Source organism: Pleurodeles waltl, chromosome 7 (genome assembly GCF_031143425.1).
Source record: "Pleurodeles waltl isolate 20211129_DDA chromosome 7, aPleWal1.hap1.20221129, whole genome shotgun sequence".
Classification (NCBI taxonomy): Eukaryota; Metazoa; Chordata; class Amphibia; order Caudata; family Salamandridae; genus Pleurodeles; species Pleurodeles waltl.
Genome location: NC_090446.1, coordinates 780,557,656 through 780,577,907, shown reverse-complemented (window position 1 = coordinate 780,577,907; position 20,252 = coordinate 780,557,656). Strand labels below are relative to the sequence as shown.

The 20,252-nt window shown below is 47.5% G+C and overlaps 1 protein-coding gene across 1 annotated transcript in view; it reads left to right on the top strand.

Moving 5' to 3' along the window:
• Nucleotides 1–20,252, top strand: part of ADAMTS2 (ADAM metallopeptidase with thrombospondin type 1 motif 2) — a 1,546,369-nt gene that overhangs the window by 363,240 nt on the left and 1,162,877 nt on the right. The window contains exon 3 of the mRNA XM_069199292.1: nt 4,117–4,267. Within this exon, the coding sequence (XP_069055393.1) occupies nt 4,117–4,267 (151 nt within the window). The remainder of the gene's footprint in view (nt 1–4,116; nt 4,268–20,252) is intronic.

Here is a 20,252-nt window from a genome sequence, read left to right as displayed (position 1 = left end):
AATACAATGTACTCTATGACACTGCACTCTACTCCAGTCTACTCTGCACCACTGCACTCTATGCCACTAAACTGTATTATGTAGCATTCTATGGCACTGCACTCTGTCACTCTGTTCTACCTGCACCAGTGTACTCTACGCCATTGCTCTCTACACCACTCTTCTCCACTGCATTCCAAGCCACTCTGCTATACACCACTGCACTCCATGACAGTCCACTCTGCAACACTGCACTCTCTGCCACTGCACTGAAATCTATGGCACTCTGTACTGTTGCACTCTATGCCACTTCAGTCTACTCTGCACCAATCCACTCTGCACCATTCCACTCTATGCCACTGCACTCTACACCAATCCATTGTAAGCCACTCTAATCTACTTTGCACCACAAAATTCAACTGTACTGCACTCTACAGGACTCTACTCTATGCCACTGGACTCTACAATACTCTACTCTAAAACAATATACTCTATGCTACTACACTCTATACCACTGAATTCTACTCTGCACTATTGCAGTCCACACCACTCCTCTCACCACTGCATTCTACACAATTTTACTCAAAACGAATATACTCTGACGCTGCACTGTACGCCATTATAAACTACTCTGCAACACTCTACTTTATGCCACTCTATTCTACTCTGTGCCACTGCACTCTGTCATTGATGTCTACACCACTTTACTCTGCATCATTCTACTCTATGCCACTGCAAGGTAAGCCACTCAGCAGTCTGACACTCTGCTCTGCAATACTACACTCTACACCACTGAACTCCCTGACACTCTACTCCTTGCCCCTCTACTCTGTTCCACTGCATTCTGTGCAACTGTGCCACTCTGATCTACACCACTCTAATCAACTGTGCACCACTGCACTCCTCTCCACTTCACTCCACGCATCTGTACTCTACTTTGCACCTCTCTACTGTATGACAATGTGAGCTACTTCATTATGCATCACTGCACTCTTCACCAATGCATTCTACACCACTCCAGTCTACTCTGCACCACTCCACTCTACTCCAGCGCACTCTATGCCACTACTCTATGCCACGCCACTCTACCCTGCACCACTCCACACCACTTCATTCTACTCTGAAATAATCTACTCTACACCACTGTACTCTATTCCACCCTACTCTGTGCTGTGCCACTCTACACAAAACTACTCTATGCAACTCCACTCTATGTGACTCTACTCTAAACCACTCCACTGAACCCATGGTACGCTACACCACTTTACTCAAAACCAATGCACTCTATATCACTGCACTCAGTGCCACTGCAAGCAACGCTACCCTACACCATTGACTCTGTCACTGCACTCTATGCAACTCTGATCTTCTCTGCACCACTGTACTGTATGCCACTGCTCTTTACAGCACTCTGCTCTGCAACACTCCACTCAACACCAATGCACTCTACACCACTGCACTCTAAGACACTCTACTCTACAAATCTGCACTCTCTGCCACTGAACTCTACGCCACTGCATGCTATGCCACTCTACACTATTGCACTCTACATCACTGCACTCTGTCCTACTCTATTCTATTCTGCACCACTTTACTGTCTGCCACTGCTCTCTACAGCATTCTACTCTACGACTCTCTTCATTAATCCACTCTATGCCAATACGCTAGCAAGACTGCATAACTGCATTTTCTGCCACTGTGTCACTGCATGCTATGCCACTCTACACTATTGCACTCTACATCACTGCACTCTGTCCCAGTCTATTCTATTCTGCACCACTTTACTGTATGCCACTGCTCTCTACAGCATTCTACTCTGTGTCTCTCTTCATCAATCCACTCTATGCCAATACACTAGCAAGACTGCATAACTGCATTTTTTGACACTGTGTCACTGCATGATATGCCACTCCACACCATCGTGCTCTACATCACTGCCTTCTATGTCACTCTAATCTACTTTGCACCACTGTACTATATGCCACTGCTCTATACTTCACTCTACTCTGCCCTAATGCACTTTACACCACTGCATCCTAAGGCACTCTACTTGGCAAGACTGCAGTCTCTGCCACTGAACGCTATGCTACTCTACACCACTGCTCTCTGTGCCCCTGCACACTACACTACTGCGCTCCACACCACTCTAATCTACTTTCACCACTGCACTTCACGCCACTGCACTCTCCGCGACTATGCCACTGCACTCTATGCCATTTACACCTCTCCACTCTATCCTACACCACTCCACTTTACCTTGCACCACTTCACTCTACTCTGATCCTCTAATTCACTGCACTCTGTGCCACTCTATTCCACCCTGTGTCACTCCACTCTATGCCCCTGTAGTCTACACTGTGCCAATCTGCTCTGCAAGACTGCACTCTACGTTAATGTACTCTGTACTACTTTACTCAAAATCAGTGCACTGTAAGCCAGTGCACTCTATGCCAATTTACTCTGTGCCATTGTACTTCATTCTGCTTCACTATAGGTCACTGTACTCCACTCTACAACACTACACTCTACAACGCTCTACTCAATTAAACTTTACTTCACTCTGACTCTGTACTCCACACTGTGCCATTCCACTCTACAGCATTCTACTCCACTTTATATGCTATCCAACGACACTATTCCCCTCTATGACACTCTACACAACTCCTTCTATGCATTCCATGCCACTTTACTCCACTCTATCCTAAGACACACTACTCCAATAGTCTACTCCACGCCACTCCAGTACTCCACTCTATGCCACTCCACGCCATTCTATGTCATCCTATTCACACTATATGCCACTCCATGCCACTGTATGCCATTCCAGTCTATTACACTGCTCCACTTTATATCACTCCTGTCTATAACATTCTAATCTGCTCTACACCATTGTACTCGACTCTATGCCCTTCCACCCTATGATACTCTACTCTCTCCACAACACTCCACAACACTATGCCACTCCAATCTATGCCATTCCATGACACTCCACTTCACTCCACTCCACACTACTCAAGTCTGCTCTACACCACTCCACGCCTCTCTATGCCACTCCATAACACCCCACTCTACTCCACGACACTCTACTTTATGACACTCAACTCCCCTCTCCTTTACGCCTCTAACTATTACCCATGCTGAACAGCAGCCACGCTAGAGTACAACATGGCTAAAACATATTGACAAAGCCAATAGCTCTTGCATATGTGAGACCTATTTGGACAGCCAATGCTTATTCTTTTTAGAATCTGTGAGTAATGTCACAACCTCATAGACCACATTGCTCCTACATCCCCGGACTCCTCCTGGCGTTGCCCAAAGGCTGGGAGGGCTGTAGGTCTGCTGTCCTGGTACTCCTTACACCTCAGACAAATAAGGGTTAACGAGGACAGGAACAGCCAGCAGCTGCCCTGGTGTCCTCTTTACAATTGTGAGTGCAACTTCGGAAGAGCATTCTCCTGTCCTAGTCTACCCCATGCCCTATAGGATTATGCTGGGAAGGAGGTCCAGGGCAGCGGATAAGTAACACAATCCTCCATCACTCTCCTTTGTTTGAGGGTGTAGGAGGACGGGGATGGCTGGTAGCTGGCATTGTACCATCGCCTTTGGACAAACTGGGGGGAAAGGACCACAAAATACCTCTCTGAGTTTTTAGGCAAGGTGGAGACTTGGACATACACAGAACCCACCCAAGCTCTTGGTCAAGGTCAGGGATAGAAGAAAAAAAGGCAAACTGTCCGTGTGCAAGACAGTGGTAAGTTATAAGGGTGGCAAAACTACCACAATCCTTCCCAGCCACCTCACAGGACTGAGAAGATTATCTTTTAAACTCTGACTCTGTGACAAGGCTAGGGATGTTTGTGGCCCCTTCTAACCCAATATATTATTTAAAATGAAAGAAGAAAAAAATAGCAGACTCCAAAGTTTTGATTATTTTTAAAGGTACTTCAACGTTTCGAATATTCTTTTGAATTTCTACACGCCTATCTTGTGTGGATTCAATTACTTACCTGTACCATTGTTAATCTTACTGTGCAAGATGCTTGTCGTCCAAGTGGTTCAAGAGAAACTATATTTACTGTAAGTGTTTCTTCCTGCTCGGTTATTGGAATTTTAAACTCTGATTTCTGATTTTAGGCAGGACTGATTCGTACAGACGAGGATGAATTCTTTATTGAACCCTTGGAGAAGGACAAGCAAGATGTGGAAGGCAGAGTCCACGTGGTATATCGGAGATCTGCAATCAAAAAACCTCTTGTGGGTGACCAGATGGACGAGCAGGAAAAAAGTAAGTGAGCAAGATGTACCATGTGTTCACTAGCTGTGAGATCCGTCTGTAAAGCAAAGCCACGATTTAGTTGGAATCATTTGCACTGTCTTTCCATCTTCATGTCTTCTGAGAAGGTATGTGACAGTAACAAAAATCAGTGGGAAGAAGTTCAGACTACTATTACTACAAGTACTGAAATGAGCCTTGAGGCACTTCAATATGTTGAGTTTTGGTAATATACTGTATTCCACAATGGGCCCCAAAGCAAGCAAAGAAATTGGCCCTGCACCCTTCGGGCTGGGTAGTAACAGACAGTCATAGTCTGGTCACTGGTGCCACTGCACTTGCTGCTCCACCCTCTCCCTCCCCCCCTCATATGCGACTTTGACCACAGGGTTCCTCTGTGCAGAAAAGAGAGTAATCAGAGTCCTCACCCTAGCGCTCACACCAACGTCTATGCCTTACCTAGTCACTAACACCCAACCTAACACGAAATCGAACTATACGCATTACATTAAACTGATACATGCCTTAACTTAACCTTTTTCTTAAAGTAAGCCAAACTGTAATCTTAAATTTCTAATTTAAAGGCAACAGAAACACACTATTGACCTCAATGCTATGCTAAAATGCTTGAAAGAAATTCCCTTTTGTTGGCTGGATCTAAGGGGGATTTTATTTGTTTTTTTCATTTTGAATAGCCTCTTCTTAACTTCATCCCATCATTTATGATTCAGCATCGTTTGATGCCTGCACACCTCCGTTGTGATCGTCCACTTAGGTTTTTTGTGCTCTACTCAAAGTTACAACTGCATTTGAGAGCTGTGTTGTCTTTGCACTCTTCCTGCCAAAACTGTGTTTGCCCACCGCAGTATCAAGGGTCCCATGGGCCGTGGTGGAAGCAAGGAGAATTGCCCATTTGGCTATTTTTGGAGTAGTAAGATACCGCAATATTCAGGGTTCAATGGCCCTTCAGGGCTCTGGGCCCTGGTTCCACTGCACTTGCTGCACCAACGGCAGTTTGCCCCTGTGCCTATCACCGGCTCCTTGCACTCAGATTCATGTGGATGCACGCGGCATATCCAGGGGTGGGTGCATTCCCAGATGCCCACAGTATTAACCCTGGATATAGGCTCTCCATGATAACATGTGGGTAATACATTATGGGAACAACCCCTCTGCCCATTTTCCCGCAGTTGTGTGCTTTTGATTACCTCGTGTCTTCTGTTTGCAGAAATCATGTTTGTATTTTCATGATATGTCCACACGTCTAAATCTTCAGGAACTGCAATAACCCAAATTACAGCCCGTTTCTGTCACTACCGCAGTACTCAAAAACAAGTCAGTCTTTTTTATCCAGACGCAGAAAGGTTCGGAGTTCACGGGCGCTGCAATGTTGTTTGGGCTGGAGCCATAGCAACACCTCCTACTTCATTTTGCTTTTCACGTCTGCGTTTCGTTTCTTTTCAAAGTGTGCGCCTTGCTGTTTATCAGCTGTTTCGCAGCCCCAGAATCGTGTTCTTGCAGCTCCGTAGAGTTCTATTTCTTTTAGCAGTGGGACTCAGGCAGATGCATCGCCGCTGGGCTTTACCTACTTCCCAGACCGCGTTTCATGTCCCTCTGCGGGCGCCTTTGTCCTTCCTTGCACGCGCGCTGTTCTCGCTGTCTCTGGGTCGTGTTGATTACTACAGCTGCTTTTGCTGACTGAGGGATTATGCTGCAACTGGTACTTCCCATCTGTTCCAATAAATGTGCTCATCGTTAGTGAGGCGTAGCTCATGCGCTGATATTCACTGAACAAAAATTCGATTTATTTTCTCAGTAAAGAGTCAATGCAACACGTTTTCCACAAACATTGCCGGCAAGTGCTTTGAGATTACCAGCCGCATTGGAATTTCCTGGGTCATTGAGATGATGTATTTTAAATGGTTGTGAGGTTTCGTGGTAGTGGCATAATTGCCATCCACTATGACTGGGCACTAGGCAGTGTTTCTTTGACATCCCTCTTGTGGCTGTACGCTCATCTTCTGCAGTAGGGAACTGGAGCATTAGAGCTGCACGCACATCTTCTAACGACACCAGTTCACGACAGGCAAGATGACAACTACAGGCAGTATACCTAACAAACATTGCTTGAATTACTTGCCAGTTAACACGCAAAATAATAATCAAAATACATTTCCTCTAACACACTTCTCCAAAGGAACTTACATGTTATGTTATGGGAATTTGTTGAGTGCATGACTAACACAGGAGGGTATCCTGGAGCTAAGAGGTGCTGTGTAGACTGTGTCTATGCGGAGGTGAATAGCCAGGCCATAAGGGCCTTGTGGACCTCTGAAATTTAGGAGGTGGTTCTGATATAAAGGGGCATGTTGTTCCAGGCTTTGTGGTCAAGGTGGGAGAAGGCATGACCTCAGGCTCTTGTTTTGCATATGTGGGTGTGTGTGTGCGAGTAAGAGTCTGGCTGAGAGGAGGTGTCTGGTAGATTAGTGAAAGTTGTTGCGATAGGCAGGGCAAAATTGTGCAGGACTCTGTAGATGTGTGACGAATTTGAAAAGTGTGCATTTGTGGACAAGGATTCAGTGAAGATCTCCGAGGCACGAGGTGATGTGAGTGTGGGAAGGGGGCCAGAATTTGATTCTGCCCACTGACTTTTGAATGTTCTTGAGCCTCCTAGTCAGTTGGGTAGTGATTACCCTGTAGTGCGCATTGCTGTACTCCAACTTGCTGAAGATGATGGCATGAGTGATGGTCCTGAACGTGTTGCCTGGGAGCCACCTTAAGATGTTCTTGAACTTCTTGAGGATGTGGAAACAGAAGGTGGAGACTGTCTTTACTTGACTGGTCATAGCGAGTTGGTTGTCACTCACAATGCCAAAGTTATTTGCTTGGATTGCTGGGCAGAGAGTGGTTTTAAGTTCTGACAGCCTCCAGCTGGAGTTCCATAGCAATGTGTATCTTCCAAAAGATACAACTTCTGTTTTGCCTATGTTTAGTCTTAGACAGTTGGTTTTCATCAAGATGGTGATGTTGAACAAGCAGGAGGTAAAGTTGGTCCAATTGCCTAGTGTTTTATGATAGAGGGAGAGGATGAACTGAGTGTGGTCTGCATAGGAGATGATGTTGTAGGGGTCCTGTGAGGGAATAAAACAAGTGAAGCAAGCTGCTAGAGAGATGTCCTTCATGTGTGTGGATGATGCTGACGAGTAAGGTTATGTAGATGTTAGAAATTAGGTTTCTGGTTGACAGAGGTATGCACCCAGATCAAGCAGGAACCACAATCTTAGTTAGGGTAAGTCACAAACACACCCTAAACTCACCTGTGCTCACCCTCTGGTAGCTTGGCATAGAGCACTCAGGCGTAACTTAGGAGGCAATGTGTAAACTATTTGTGCAACACTTCTAAAAGTAAAAGAGTGAAACACCACACATAAAGATACCATACCTGGTTAGAAAAATGGAACTTAATTTAATAAATTAAACAAGACTAAAATGTCAAAAATCGAACAAGTAGGACTTGAGATATACATTTTTAATGAATAAACTGTGAAATATCACTTAGAAACAAGAAGCGCCAACCGGGGATAGCTGGTTGCACTGGACAGGGACAAGGTCAAAAGGTAAGGCTGACCGCGATGGAGTGCGGGCCGGCTCCAGGGACCCTGCTGGGCCTCTGAACAAAAGTACCTTAATCATGGCTGCATAGACATCGAAGATGGGGGAAGCAGGCTGAAGTGATTGTAGGAGGCTGCCTGGCTTGTAGTGGGTACCAGAGGTACTTACACCTTGTGCCAGGTCCAGTTATCCCTTATTAGTGTAGAAGAGGTGTTTCTAGCAGCTTAGGCTAATAGAAGGTAGCTATAGCAGAGCAGCTTAGGCTGAACTAGGAGACATGCAAAGCTCCAACTATACCACTGGTGTCATATGCACAATATCATAAGAAAACACAATACACAGATATACTAAAAATAAAGGTACTTTATTTTTATGACAATATGCCAGAAGTATCTCAGTGAGTACCCTCAGTATGAGGATGCCAAATATACACAAGATATATGTACACAATACCAAAAATATGCAGTAATAGCAAAAGGAAGCAATGCAAGCAGTGTAAAGTTACAATAGATTGTAATAGGAGCACATAGGTATAGGGGCAACACAAACCATATACTCCAAAAGTGGAATGCGAACCACAAATGGACCCCAAACCTATGTGAGCTTGTAGAGGGTCGCTGGGACTGTAAGAAAACAGTGAGGGTTAGAAAAATAGCCCACCCCAAGACCCTGTAAGGTAGGTGTGAAGTGCACCTACAACCCCCAGAGAGCACAGAAGTCGTGATAGGGGGATTCTGCAAGGAAAACCAACACCAGCAAAGCAACAACAGTGGATTTCCGGACCTGAGTACCTGTAAGACAAGGGGACCAAGTCCAAGAGTCGCAACAGTGTCGAGAGTGGGCAGGAGCCCAGGAAATGCCAGCTGAGGGTGCGACGAAGCTGCCACTGGATGGAAGAAGCTTGGTGTTTTGCAAGAACGAAGAGGACTCGGAACTTCCCCTTTTTAGGACGGATGTCCCACGTTGCGAAGAAGCTTGCAGAGGTGTTCCCACGCAGAAAGACCGCAAACAAGCCTTGCAAGCAAGGGTCGCGGTTAGGGTTTTTGGATGCTGCTGTGGCCCAGGAGGGACCAGGATGTCACCACTTGGATGAGGAGACAGAGGAGGCGCCCACCAAGTCAGGGAGCCCTCACAGAAGCAGACAGCACCCGCAGAAGTACCGGATCAGGCACTTGGGAAGAGGAGTGAACTGGAGTCCACCCGAAGTCAGAAAAGAGAGTCCCACGACGCCGGAGGACAACTCAGAAGGTTGTGCCCTGCAGGTTAGAGTGTCGGGGACCCAGGCTTGGCTGTGCACGCAGGAAATCCTGGAAGAGTGCACAGGAGCCGGAGCAGCTGCAAATCACGTGGTACCCAGCAATGCAATCTAGCGTGGGGAGGCAAGGACTTACCTCCACCAAACTTGGACTGAAGAGTCACTAGACTGTGGGAGTCACTTGGACAGAGTTGCTGAGTTCCAGGGACCACGCTCGTCGTGCTGAGAGGGGACCCAGAGGACCGGTGATGCAGTCTTTTGTTGCCTGCGGTTGCAGGGGGAAGATTCCGTCGACCCACAGGAGATTTCTTCAGAGCTCCTGGTGCAAGAAGGAGACAGGCTACCCCCAGAGCATGCACCACCAGGAAACAGGCGAGAAGGCCGGCAGGATGAAGCGATACAAGGTTGCAGTAGTCGTCTTTGCTACTTTGTTGCGGTTTTGCAGGTGTCCTGAGCAGTCAGCGGTCGATCCTTTGGCAGAATGTGAAGAGGGAGATGCAGAGGAACTCTGGTGAGCTCTTGCATTCGGTATCTGAAGAATTCCCCAAAGCAGAGACCCTAAATAGCCATAAAAGGAGGTTTGGCTAGTAAGAAAGGTAAGAGCCTATCAGAAGGAGTCTCTGAACTCCCCTGATGGCACTGGCCACTCAGAGCAGTCCAGTGTGCCAGCAACACCTCTGTTTCCAAGATGGCAGAGGTCTGGGGCACACTGGAGGAGCTCTGGGCACCTCCCCTGGGAGGTGCAGGTCAGGGAGGTGGTCACTCCCCTTTCCTTTGCCCAGTTTCACGCCAGAGCAGGGCTGGGGGATCCCTAAACTGGTGTAGACTGGCTTATGCAGAGATGGGTAGCATCTGTGCCCATCAAAGCATTTCCAGAGGCTGGGGGAGGCTACTCCTCCCCAGCCCTGACACCTATTTCCAAAGGATGAAGTCCTTTGTTCTGCCTTCCTGGGCCAGGCCTGGCTGGACCCCAGGAGGGCAGAAACCTGTCTGAGGGGTTGGCAGCAGCTGCAGTGAAACCCCGGGAAAGGCAGTTTGGCAGTACCCGGGTTCTGGCTAGAGACCCGGGGGATCATGGAATTGTCTCCCCAATGCCAGGATGGCATTGGGGTGACAATTCCATGATCTTAGACATGTTACGTGGCCATGTTCGGAGTTACCATTGTGACGCTATACATAGGTACTGACCTATGTATAGTGCCTAGTGCCAGGGTGCCCACACACTAAGTAACTTTGCACCCAACCTTCACCAGGTGAAGGTTAGACATATAGGTGACTTATAAGTTACTTAAGTGCAGTGGTAAATGGCTGTGAAATAACGTGGGCGTTATTTCACTCAGGCTGCACTGGCAGGCCTGTGTAAGAATTGTCAGATCTCCCTATGGGTGGCAAAAGAAATGCTGCAGCCCATAGGGATCTCCTGGAACCCCAATACTCTGGGTACCTCAGTACCATATACTAGGGAATTATAAGGGTGTTCCAGTATGCCAATGTGAATTGGTGAAATTGGTCACTAGCCTGTTAGTGACAATTTGGAAAGCAGAGAGAGCATAACCACTGAGGTTCTGGTTAGCAGAGCCTCGGTGAGACAGTTAGTCATCACACAGGGAACAAATACAGGGCACACTTATGAGCACTGGGGCCCTGGCTGGCAGGGTCCCAGTGACACATACACTAAAACAGCATATATACAGTGAAATATGAGGGTAACATGCCAGGCAAGATTGTACTTTCCTACACAACCCCCCCCCCCCCAAACAAAGGACAATAGGACTAGCCATGAACTGATGAGTCTTCATTGTCTAAGTGGAAATATCTGGAAAGTCCATCTGCATTGGAGTGGGTACTCCCAGGTCTATGTTCCACTGTATAGTCCATTCCCTGTAGAGATATGGACCACCTCAACAATTTAGGGGTTTCACCTTTCATTTGTTTTAGCCAAAGTAGAGGTTTGTGGTCTGTCTGAACAATGAAGTGAGTGCCAAACAGGTATGGCCTCAACTTCTTCAGTGCCCAGACCACAGCAAAGGCCTCCCTCTCTATGGCAGATCAACGCTTTTCTCTAGGGGTCAACCTCCTGCTGATAAAGGCAACAGGTTGATCCTGGCCCTCAGAATTGAGTTGTGATAAGACTGCCCCTACCCCTAGTTCAGATGCATGAGTTTGAACAATGAATTTCTTGGAGTAACATGGGCTTTTTAGGACAGGTGCAGTGCACATGGCCTGTTTGAGCTCCTCAAAAGCTTTCTGACAGCTAGCTGTCCACAATACCTTTTTAGGCATCTTCTTGGAAGTGAGATCATTAAGTGGGGCTGCAATGGAGACATAGGGGGTTATTACAACTTTGGAGGAGGTGTTAATCCGTCCCAAATGTGACGGATAAACCACCAGCCATATTACGAGTTCCATAAGATATAATGTCACTTTACCGTCACTTTTGGGATGGATTAGCACCTCCTCCAAAGTTGTAATAACCCCCATAGTTTTTAATGAATCTCCTGTAATACCCAGTGAGGCCTAGGAAGTCTCTCACCTGGGTCTGAGTTGTAGGGGGAACCCAATCCATGATTGTTTGAATTTTCCCTTGAAGTGGTGCAATCTGTTCTCCACCTACCAGGTGTCCCAGATAAACAACTTTCCCCTGCCCTATCTGGCACTTTGAAGCCTTGATAGTGAGGCCTGCCTTTTGCAGGGCCTCCAAAACTTTCCACAGGTGGACCAGGTGATCATCCCAGGTGGAGCTAAAGACAGCTATATCGTCCAGATATGCTGCACTAAAAGCTTCCAACCCTTGCAGGACTGTATTCACCAACCTCTGAAAAGTGGCAGGTGCATTTTTCAAACCAAAGGGTAAGACTGTGAATTGGTAGTGCCCTCCAATAGTCGAAAATGCAGTTTTTGCTTTAGCATCCTCTGATAACTTGATCTGCCAATACCCTGCAGTCAAATCAAAGGTGCTTAGATACTTGGCAGATGCCAGTGTATCTATGAGCTCATCTGCCCTGGGTATAGGGTGAGCGTCAGTTTTTGTTACCTGGTTGAGACCTCTGTAATCTACACAAAACCTCATCTCCCTTTTTCCATCTTTTGAGTGCGGCTTTGGTACAAGCACCACAGGAGAGGCCCATGGGCTTTCAGAATGTTCAACCACTCCTAGTTCAAGCATTTTCTGAACTTCTTGTTTTATGCAGTCCCTGACATGGTCAGGCTGCCTATAGATTTTACTCTTGACAGGCATGCTGTCTCCAGTATCTATTGTGTGCTCACACCAAGATGTGGTGCCTGGCACAGTTGAAAAGAGTTCAGAAAACTGACCTAGGTGATTTATGCAGTTGTCTTTCTGCTCAGCAGTAAGACAGTCTGCCAAAACTACACCTTCCACTAGAGCATCCTCTTCTGTGGAAGAGAAGAGATCAGGGAGAGGGTCATTCTCTTCTTCCTGTCCCTCATCTGTTGCCATGAGCAGGGTGAGATCAGCCCTGTCATAGTAGGGTTTTAGGCGGTTGACATGGAGCACCCTAAGGGGACTCCTGGCAGTGCCTAGGTCAACCAAGTAGGTGACCTCACCCTTCTTTTCAACAATGAGATGGGGTCCACTCCATTTGTCTTGGAGTGCCCTTGGGGCCACAGGCTCCAATACCCACACGTTCTGTCCTGGTTGGTACTGAATCAGAACAGCCTTCTGGTCATGCCATTGCTTTTGGAGCTCTTGGCTGGCCTGAAGGTTTTTACTGGCCTTTTTCATGTACCCTGCCATTCTGGATCTTAGGCCAAGTACATAGTCCACTATATCTTGCTTAGGAGCTTTTAAAGGTTGTTCCCAACCCTCCTTCACAAGTGTTAGAGGACCTCTTACAGGGTGTCCAAATAGGAGTTCAAAGGGGCTGAAGCCCACTCCTTTCTGGGTTGCCTCCCTGTAAGCAAAAAGGAGGCAAGGTAACAGGACATCCCATATCCTCCTGAGTTTTTCAGGGAGTCCCACTATCATTCCTTTGAGAGTTTTATTAAACCTCTCTACCAGTCCATTTGTTTGTGGATGATAAGGTTTGGTGAATTTGTATGTTACACCACATTCCTTCCACATGGCCTTCAAGTATGCAGACATAAAGTTGCTACCCCTGTCTGATACAACCTCTTTTGGAAAACCCACCCTGGAAAAGATTCCCAGGAGGGCTTTTGCCACTGCAAGTGCTGTAGTGGTCCTTAGAGGGATTGCTTCAGGATATCTTGTGGCATGGTCCACTACTACCAAGATAAACCTATTTCCTGAAGCAGTAGGAGGGTCAAGGGGGCCAACTATGTCAACCCCTACCCTTTCAAAGGGAACCCCAACCACAGGTAGTGGAATAAGGGGAGCCTTTGGAGTGCCACCTGTCTTGCCACTGGCTTGGCAGGTCACACAAGACTTACAAAAATCTTTTGTGTCCTCTGACATCCTAGGCCAGTGAAACAGGGGGACAAGCCTTTCCCATGTTTTAATCTGACCCAAATGTCCAGCCAAAGGAATGTCATGTGCCAGAGTTAGGAGGAACTCTCTCTACTGCAGGGGAATGACCAATCTCCTGGCTGCTCCTGATTTTAGGTCCCTTGCCTCTGTGTACAAGAGGTTGTCCTCCCAGTAAACTCTATGTGAGTCACTGACATCCCCATTTTGCTGCTTGACAGCTTGCTGTCTGAGACCCTCTAATGTGGGACAGGATTGCTGTGCCACACTCAGCTCTTCCTTAGCAGGCCCTCCTCCACCCAAAAGCTCAGCAGTGTCTGCTGCCAGCTCCTCTGGTGAAGGTTCTGCACAGGGAGGAAATTATTCTTCCTCAGAAGTTGAATCATCTGTAGAGGGACGGATAGTGGGTAGGGATTTACCCTTGCTACCCCTAGCTTTAGGGAGCACTTGGTCCATTGTTCCAGGATCCAAGTCACCCTGTCCTTTTTGCTTTTTGGCCTGAGCCCTTGTCAAAGCAAAAATATGCCCAGCATTGCTGCATGAGCCTCCAACTCCACTTCTGCCCAAGCTGATGTTTCTAAATCGTTCCCTAGTAGACAGTCTACAGGTAAATCTGAGGCAACCACAACTTTCTTTGGACCAGTAACCCCCGCCCCCAGTTGAGATTCACAACAGCCATGGGGTGGCTAAGAGTGTTGTTATGATCCTCTGTCACTTGGTACTGGTGACCAAGTAGGTGTTGTTCAGGGTGTACCAGTTTCTCTATCACCATGGTAACACTGGCACCTGTGTTCCTGTAGGCCTGAACCCCAACACCATTGATTAGGGGAAGTTGCTTGTACTTATCCATATTAAGGGGACAAGCAACCAAGGTGTCCAAATCAATGGCACCTTCAGAGACTAACACAGCCTCTGTGGTCTCCCTAACAAGACCAACCCCAACTAAATTACCAAAAGTGAGCCCAGCTACTCCCTTGGATTGGCTATTAGTAGGTTCGCTCCCACCACCACTGCTATTACTAGGGGCACTAGAGGTTGCAGTAGGGGTTGTGGTAGTGGGAGGTTTGGTGCTTTTCTTTGGACAACTGGCATCAGTTGTCCAATGGCCTTTTACTTTACATAAATAGCACCAAGGCTTTTTTACTTGATTAGAAGAGGATTTGGACCCACCACCCCCACCAGAGTGTTTTTGTGGGCCTGATGAAGACTCACTTTTAGATTTGTCCCCACCCTTGTCTGAAGACTTACCATCCTTCTTCTTGCTATCCTTGTCACCCCATGTATGACCTTTTCGGTTCACTCTTGTTCTGACCCATTTGTCTGCCTTCTTTCCCAATTCTTGGGGAGAGGTCAGATCTGAGTCCACTAGATTTTGGTGTAACAAATCAGACACACAATTAGTCAGAATATGCTCTCTCAGGATTAGATTGTACAGGCTTTCATAGTCAGAAACTTCACTGCAATGTAACCACCCCTGCAAAGGCCTTCACTGAATAGTCAACAAAGTCTACCCAGTCTTGTGAGGACTCTTTTCAAGTTTCTCTGAATGTAATCCTGTATTGTTCAGTGGTTAAGCCAAATCCATCCAAGAGTGCATCCTTCAAAACTGAAAAATTATTGGCATCACTTTCTCTAACAGTAAGGAGCCTATCCCTACCCTTTCCACTGAAAGATAGCCATAGGATATCAACCCACTGCCTTTGAGGGACCCCCTGTACCATACAGGCCCACTCAAGTGCAGCAAACCACTTGTTAATGTCATCCCCCTCCTTGTATGGGGGAACTATCTTGTGCAGATTCCTGGAATCATGCTCTCTCACAGGATTGCTATCAGGAATACTGCTGCTGCCACCATGGGGTCCAAACCCCAACCTCTGTCTCTCCTTCTCCAGATCTAGGGATTCCCTGTCTAGAGCCAGCTGCTGCTGTTTAAGCTTCAGTCTGGTCTCTTCCACTCTCAACTTATTGAGTTCCCTTTCTAACAATTTGTCTTGAGGTTGGGTGGGTTGGGAATGCTTGGACACAGAAGAAATATTGGATTCAACAGAGGAAGACATGCCCCTAACAGCTTGCACTCTAACAACCTGGCCTTCAGGAACAAAAACATCCCTACTATGATGGGAGCTTCTATTACTACCAGCAATGCTAGGTAGTCTGCTAAGGGGCAGATTAGGAAGAGAACCCTGTACCACTCCCTCAAAGGGCTCCTCTGAGTCAGAGTGTGAGCTATCTACTAACTTTTCAGATGAGGTGCCACCCTGGGCCTTATCATTCTCAATAAGCATGTTAGACAGAAATTCTCTAGAAGGGTTCTTTCCTACCACTAAACCTCTATCAATGCTGAGACTCCTTAGGCTCCTAAAGTTAAGATTGTCATATGTTGTATTGACCATTTTAAGAGAAGTTCCTACATTAGACATGATAGAAGAAGGTTTAGGGACAGAGAGAAGAGAGAAAAAGTTTCAGGACTTTTTAAAGAACAAAAAAAAAACGTTTTCAAACTTTTTTGAAACTTTTTGAAAGTTTAGGAGTACTTTTCAGCACATAGCAGAAAGTGTAAGAGAAGAAAAGCAAAACTTTTTGGTTAGGTGTACATACTCTGAACTTGCTTTGTATATTATTCTCTTATGAAAAGTACAAAATGACAAAGTGGTAAGTAGTTGCAAGTACTTATCCCACCGCTGCACAACCAATGTAGGAGGCTGGCCTGGCTTGTAGTGGGTACCCGAGGTACTTACACCTTGTGCCAGGTCCAGTTATCCCTTATTAGTGTAGAAGAGGTGTTTCTAGCAGCTTAGGCTGATAGAAGGTAGCTATAGCAGAGCAGCTTAGGCTGAACTAGGAGACATACAAAAGCTCCTACTATACCGCTGGTGTTATATGCACAATATCATAAGAAAACTCAATACACAGATATACTAAAAATAAAGGTACTTTATTTTTATGACAATATGCCAAAAGTATCTCAGTGAGTACCCTCAGTATGAGGATGCCAAATATACACAAGATATATGTACACAATACCAAAAATATGCAGTAATAGCAAAAGGAAGTAATGCAAGCAGTGTAAAGTTACAATAGATTGCAATAGGAGCACATAGGTATAGAGGCAACACAAACCATATACTCCAAAAGTGGAATGCGAACCACGAATAGACCCCAAACCTATGTGAGCTTGTAGAGGGTCGCTGGGACTGTAAGAAAACAGTGAGGGTTAGAAAAATAGCCCACCCCAAGACCCTGTAAGGTAGGTGTAAAGTGCACCTACAACCCCCAGAGAGCACAGAAGTCGTGATAGGGGGATTCTGCAAGGAAAACCAACACCAGCAAAGCAACAACAGTGGATTTCCGGACCTGAGTACCTGTAAGACAAGGGGACCAAGTCTAAGAGTCGCGACAGTGTCGAGAGTGGGCAGGAGCCCATGAAATGCCAGCTGAGGGTGCAAGGAAGCTGCCACTGGATGGAAGAAGCTTGGTGTTTTGCAAGAACGAAGAGGACTAGGAACTTCCCCTTTGGAGGATGGATGTCCCATGTCGTGAAGAAGGTTACAGAGGTGTTTCCACACAGAAAGACCGCAAACAAGCCTTGCTAGCTGCAAGGGTCACAGTTAGGGTTTTTGGATGCTGCTGTGGCCCAGGAGGGACCAGGATGTCACCACTTGGATGAGGAGACAGAGGGGGTGCCCAGCAAGTCAGGGAGCCCTCACAGAAGCAGGCAGCACCCGCAGAAGTACTGGATCAGGCACTTGGAAGAGGAGTGAACCGGAGTCCACCCGAAGTCAGAAAAGAGAGTCCCACGATGCTGGAGGACGACTCAGAAGGTTGTGCACTGCAGGTTAGAGTGTCGGGGATCCAGGCTTGGCTGTGCACGAAGGAAATTCTGGAAGAGTGCACAGGAGCCGGAGCAGCTGCAAATCACGTGGTACCCAGCAATGCAGTCTAGCGTGGGGAGGCAAGGACTTACCTCCACCAAATTTGGACTGAAGAGTCACTGGACAGTTGGACTGGAGTTGCTGAGTTCCAGGGACCACGCTCGTCGTGCTGAGAGGGGACCCAGAGGACCGGTGATGCAGTCTTTTGTTGCCTGCGGTTGCAGGGGGAAGATTCCATCGACCCATGGGAGATTTCTTCAGAGCTCCTGGTGCAAGAAGGAGGCAGGCTACCCCCAGAGCATGCACCACCAGGAAACAGGCGAGAAAGCCGGCAGGATGAAGCGATACAAGGTTGCAGTAGTCGTCTTTGCTACTTTGTTGCGGTTTTGCAGGCGTCCTGAGCAGTCAGCGGTCGATCCTTTGGCAGAAGGTGAAGAGGGAGATGCAGAGGAACTCTGGTGATCTCTTGCATTCGGTATCTGAAGAATTCCCCAAAGCAGAGACCCTAAATAGCCAGAAATGGAGGTTTGGCTACATAGGAAGGAGGATAGGCTCGTAAGAAAGGTAAGAGCCTATCAGAAGGAGTCTCTGACGTCATCTTATGGCACTGGCCACTCAGAGCAGTCCAGTGTGCCAGCAACACCTCTGTTTCCAAGATGGCAAAGGTCTGGGGCACACTGGAGGAGCTCTGGGCACCTCCCCTGGGAGGTGCAGGTCAGGGGAGTGGTCACTCCCCTTTCCTTTGTCCAGTTTCGCGCCAGAGCAGGGCTGGGGGATCCCTAAACCGGTGTAGACTGGTTTATGCAGAGATGGGCAGCATCTGTGCCCATCAAAGCATTTCCAGAGGCTGGGGGAGGCTACTCCTCCCCAGCCCTGACACCTATTTCCAAAGGGAGAGGGTGTAACACCCTCTCTCTGAGGAAGTCCTTTGTTCTGCCTTCCTGGGCCAGGCCTGGCTGGACCCCAGGAGGGCAGAACCCTGTCTGAGGGGTTGGCAGCAGCAGCAGCTGCAGTGAAACCCCGGGAAAGGCAGTTTGGCAGTACCCGGGTTCTGTGCTAGAGACCCGGGGGATCATGGAATTGTCTCCCCAATGCCAGGATGGCATTGGGGTGACAATTTCATGATCTTAGACATGTTACATGGCCATGTTCGTAGTTACCATTGTGACGCTATACATAGGTAGTGACCTATGTATAGTGCACGTGTGAAATGGTGTCCCCGCACTCACAAAGTCCGGGGAATTTGCCCTGAACAATGTGGGGGCATCTTGGCTAGTGCCAGGGTGCCCACACACTAAGTAACTTTGCACCCAACCTTCACCAGGTGAAGGTTAGACATATAGGTGACTTATAAGTTACTTAAGTGCAGTGGTAAATGGCTGTGAAATAACGTGGACGTTATTTCACTAAAGCTGCACTTGCAGGCCTTGTCAGATCTTGTCAGGTAAGAATTGTCAGATCTCCTTATGAGTGGCATAAGAAATGCTGCAGCCCATAGGGATCTCCTGGAACCTCAATACCCTGGGTACCTCAGTACCATATACTAGGGAATTATAAGGGTGTTCCAGTATGCCAATGTGAATTGGTGAAATTGGTCACTAGCCTGTTAGTGACAATTTGGAAAGCAGAGAGAGCATAACCACTGAGGTTCTGGTTAGCAGAGCCCCAGTGAGACAGTTAGTCATCACACATGAAACACATACAGGGCACACTTATGAGCACTGGGGCCCTGGCTGGCAGGGTCCCAGTGACACATACACTAAAACAACATATATACAGTGAAATATGGGGATAACGTGCCAGGCAAGATGGTACTTTCCTACAGTGATGCATTGGTGTTGATCCCCGTAGTGGCTGCAATGCGTTAATCCTCTCCACGCAGTAGCAAAAAAGCAGAGATTTTCTCCACCCAACAGTGGCGATGCGTCAGGTCTGAGATGCAGCAGTTCAGAAGATGATGCACCAAGGCTATTCTGCACTAGAGAGGCGATGCGTCGACTCCAATCCACGCAAAGGAGGGGTTGACACACCTGTTCTGATCCACACAACAGGGGCAATGCATTGGTTCTGGTCCATGCAGTGGTGGTGAGTGCATCATTTTAGCTGCAGCACACACCGTACACCCACTTCCAATGGTCCTGGACTGGGGTGGCACCAATTGGCAGGGTAGACTCACTGATGGAAGAATCCAGGTGAATATGTAGGTGGTACGGAAGTCTTTTAAGTCCCTGAGTTTTCAATGAGGAGACCAGTCAGCTGGCCCTTGGAGTCTCTCTGTGTTCTGGGTTGGAGAGATGCAGGTCCAGTCCTTATTATTTCCAGGCAAAAGGTCAGAATTGGAAAACAGGAGCCCAGCAGAATAGCAGTCCAGCAACTTGACAGTCATTGTAGCAGTGCAGCAGTCCTTCTCCACAGGTCCAGAAGTGTACTGTCTTGGTGGTGCCAGAGGCACAGTACTTATACCCAGTTTCACCTTTGAAGTAGGGGAGACTTCAAAGACAGGCCTTTGAAGTGCACAGACGTCCTGCCCTTCCCGGCCCTGGACTCACTGCAGGGGATTATGTAGCCCTTTGTGTGGGCCCAGGGCACAGCCTATTCAGGTGTAAGTGTGAGGTTGTGCCCAGCTCCTATCTCCATCCTGCCCAGGATGGCCCATCAAGTCACACCTAAGCTCCCATTGTGTGTAGCTGTCTAGGGGGAATGTACAAAGCCCAGCTGCTACCTATCCCAGACAAGTAATCAGACAGGCAGCAGGCACTAAATGGCTAACGTCAGAAAATGACAATTTTCTAAAAGTGGCATTTTCAGAAATAC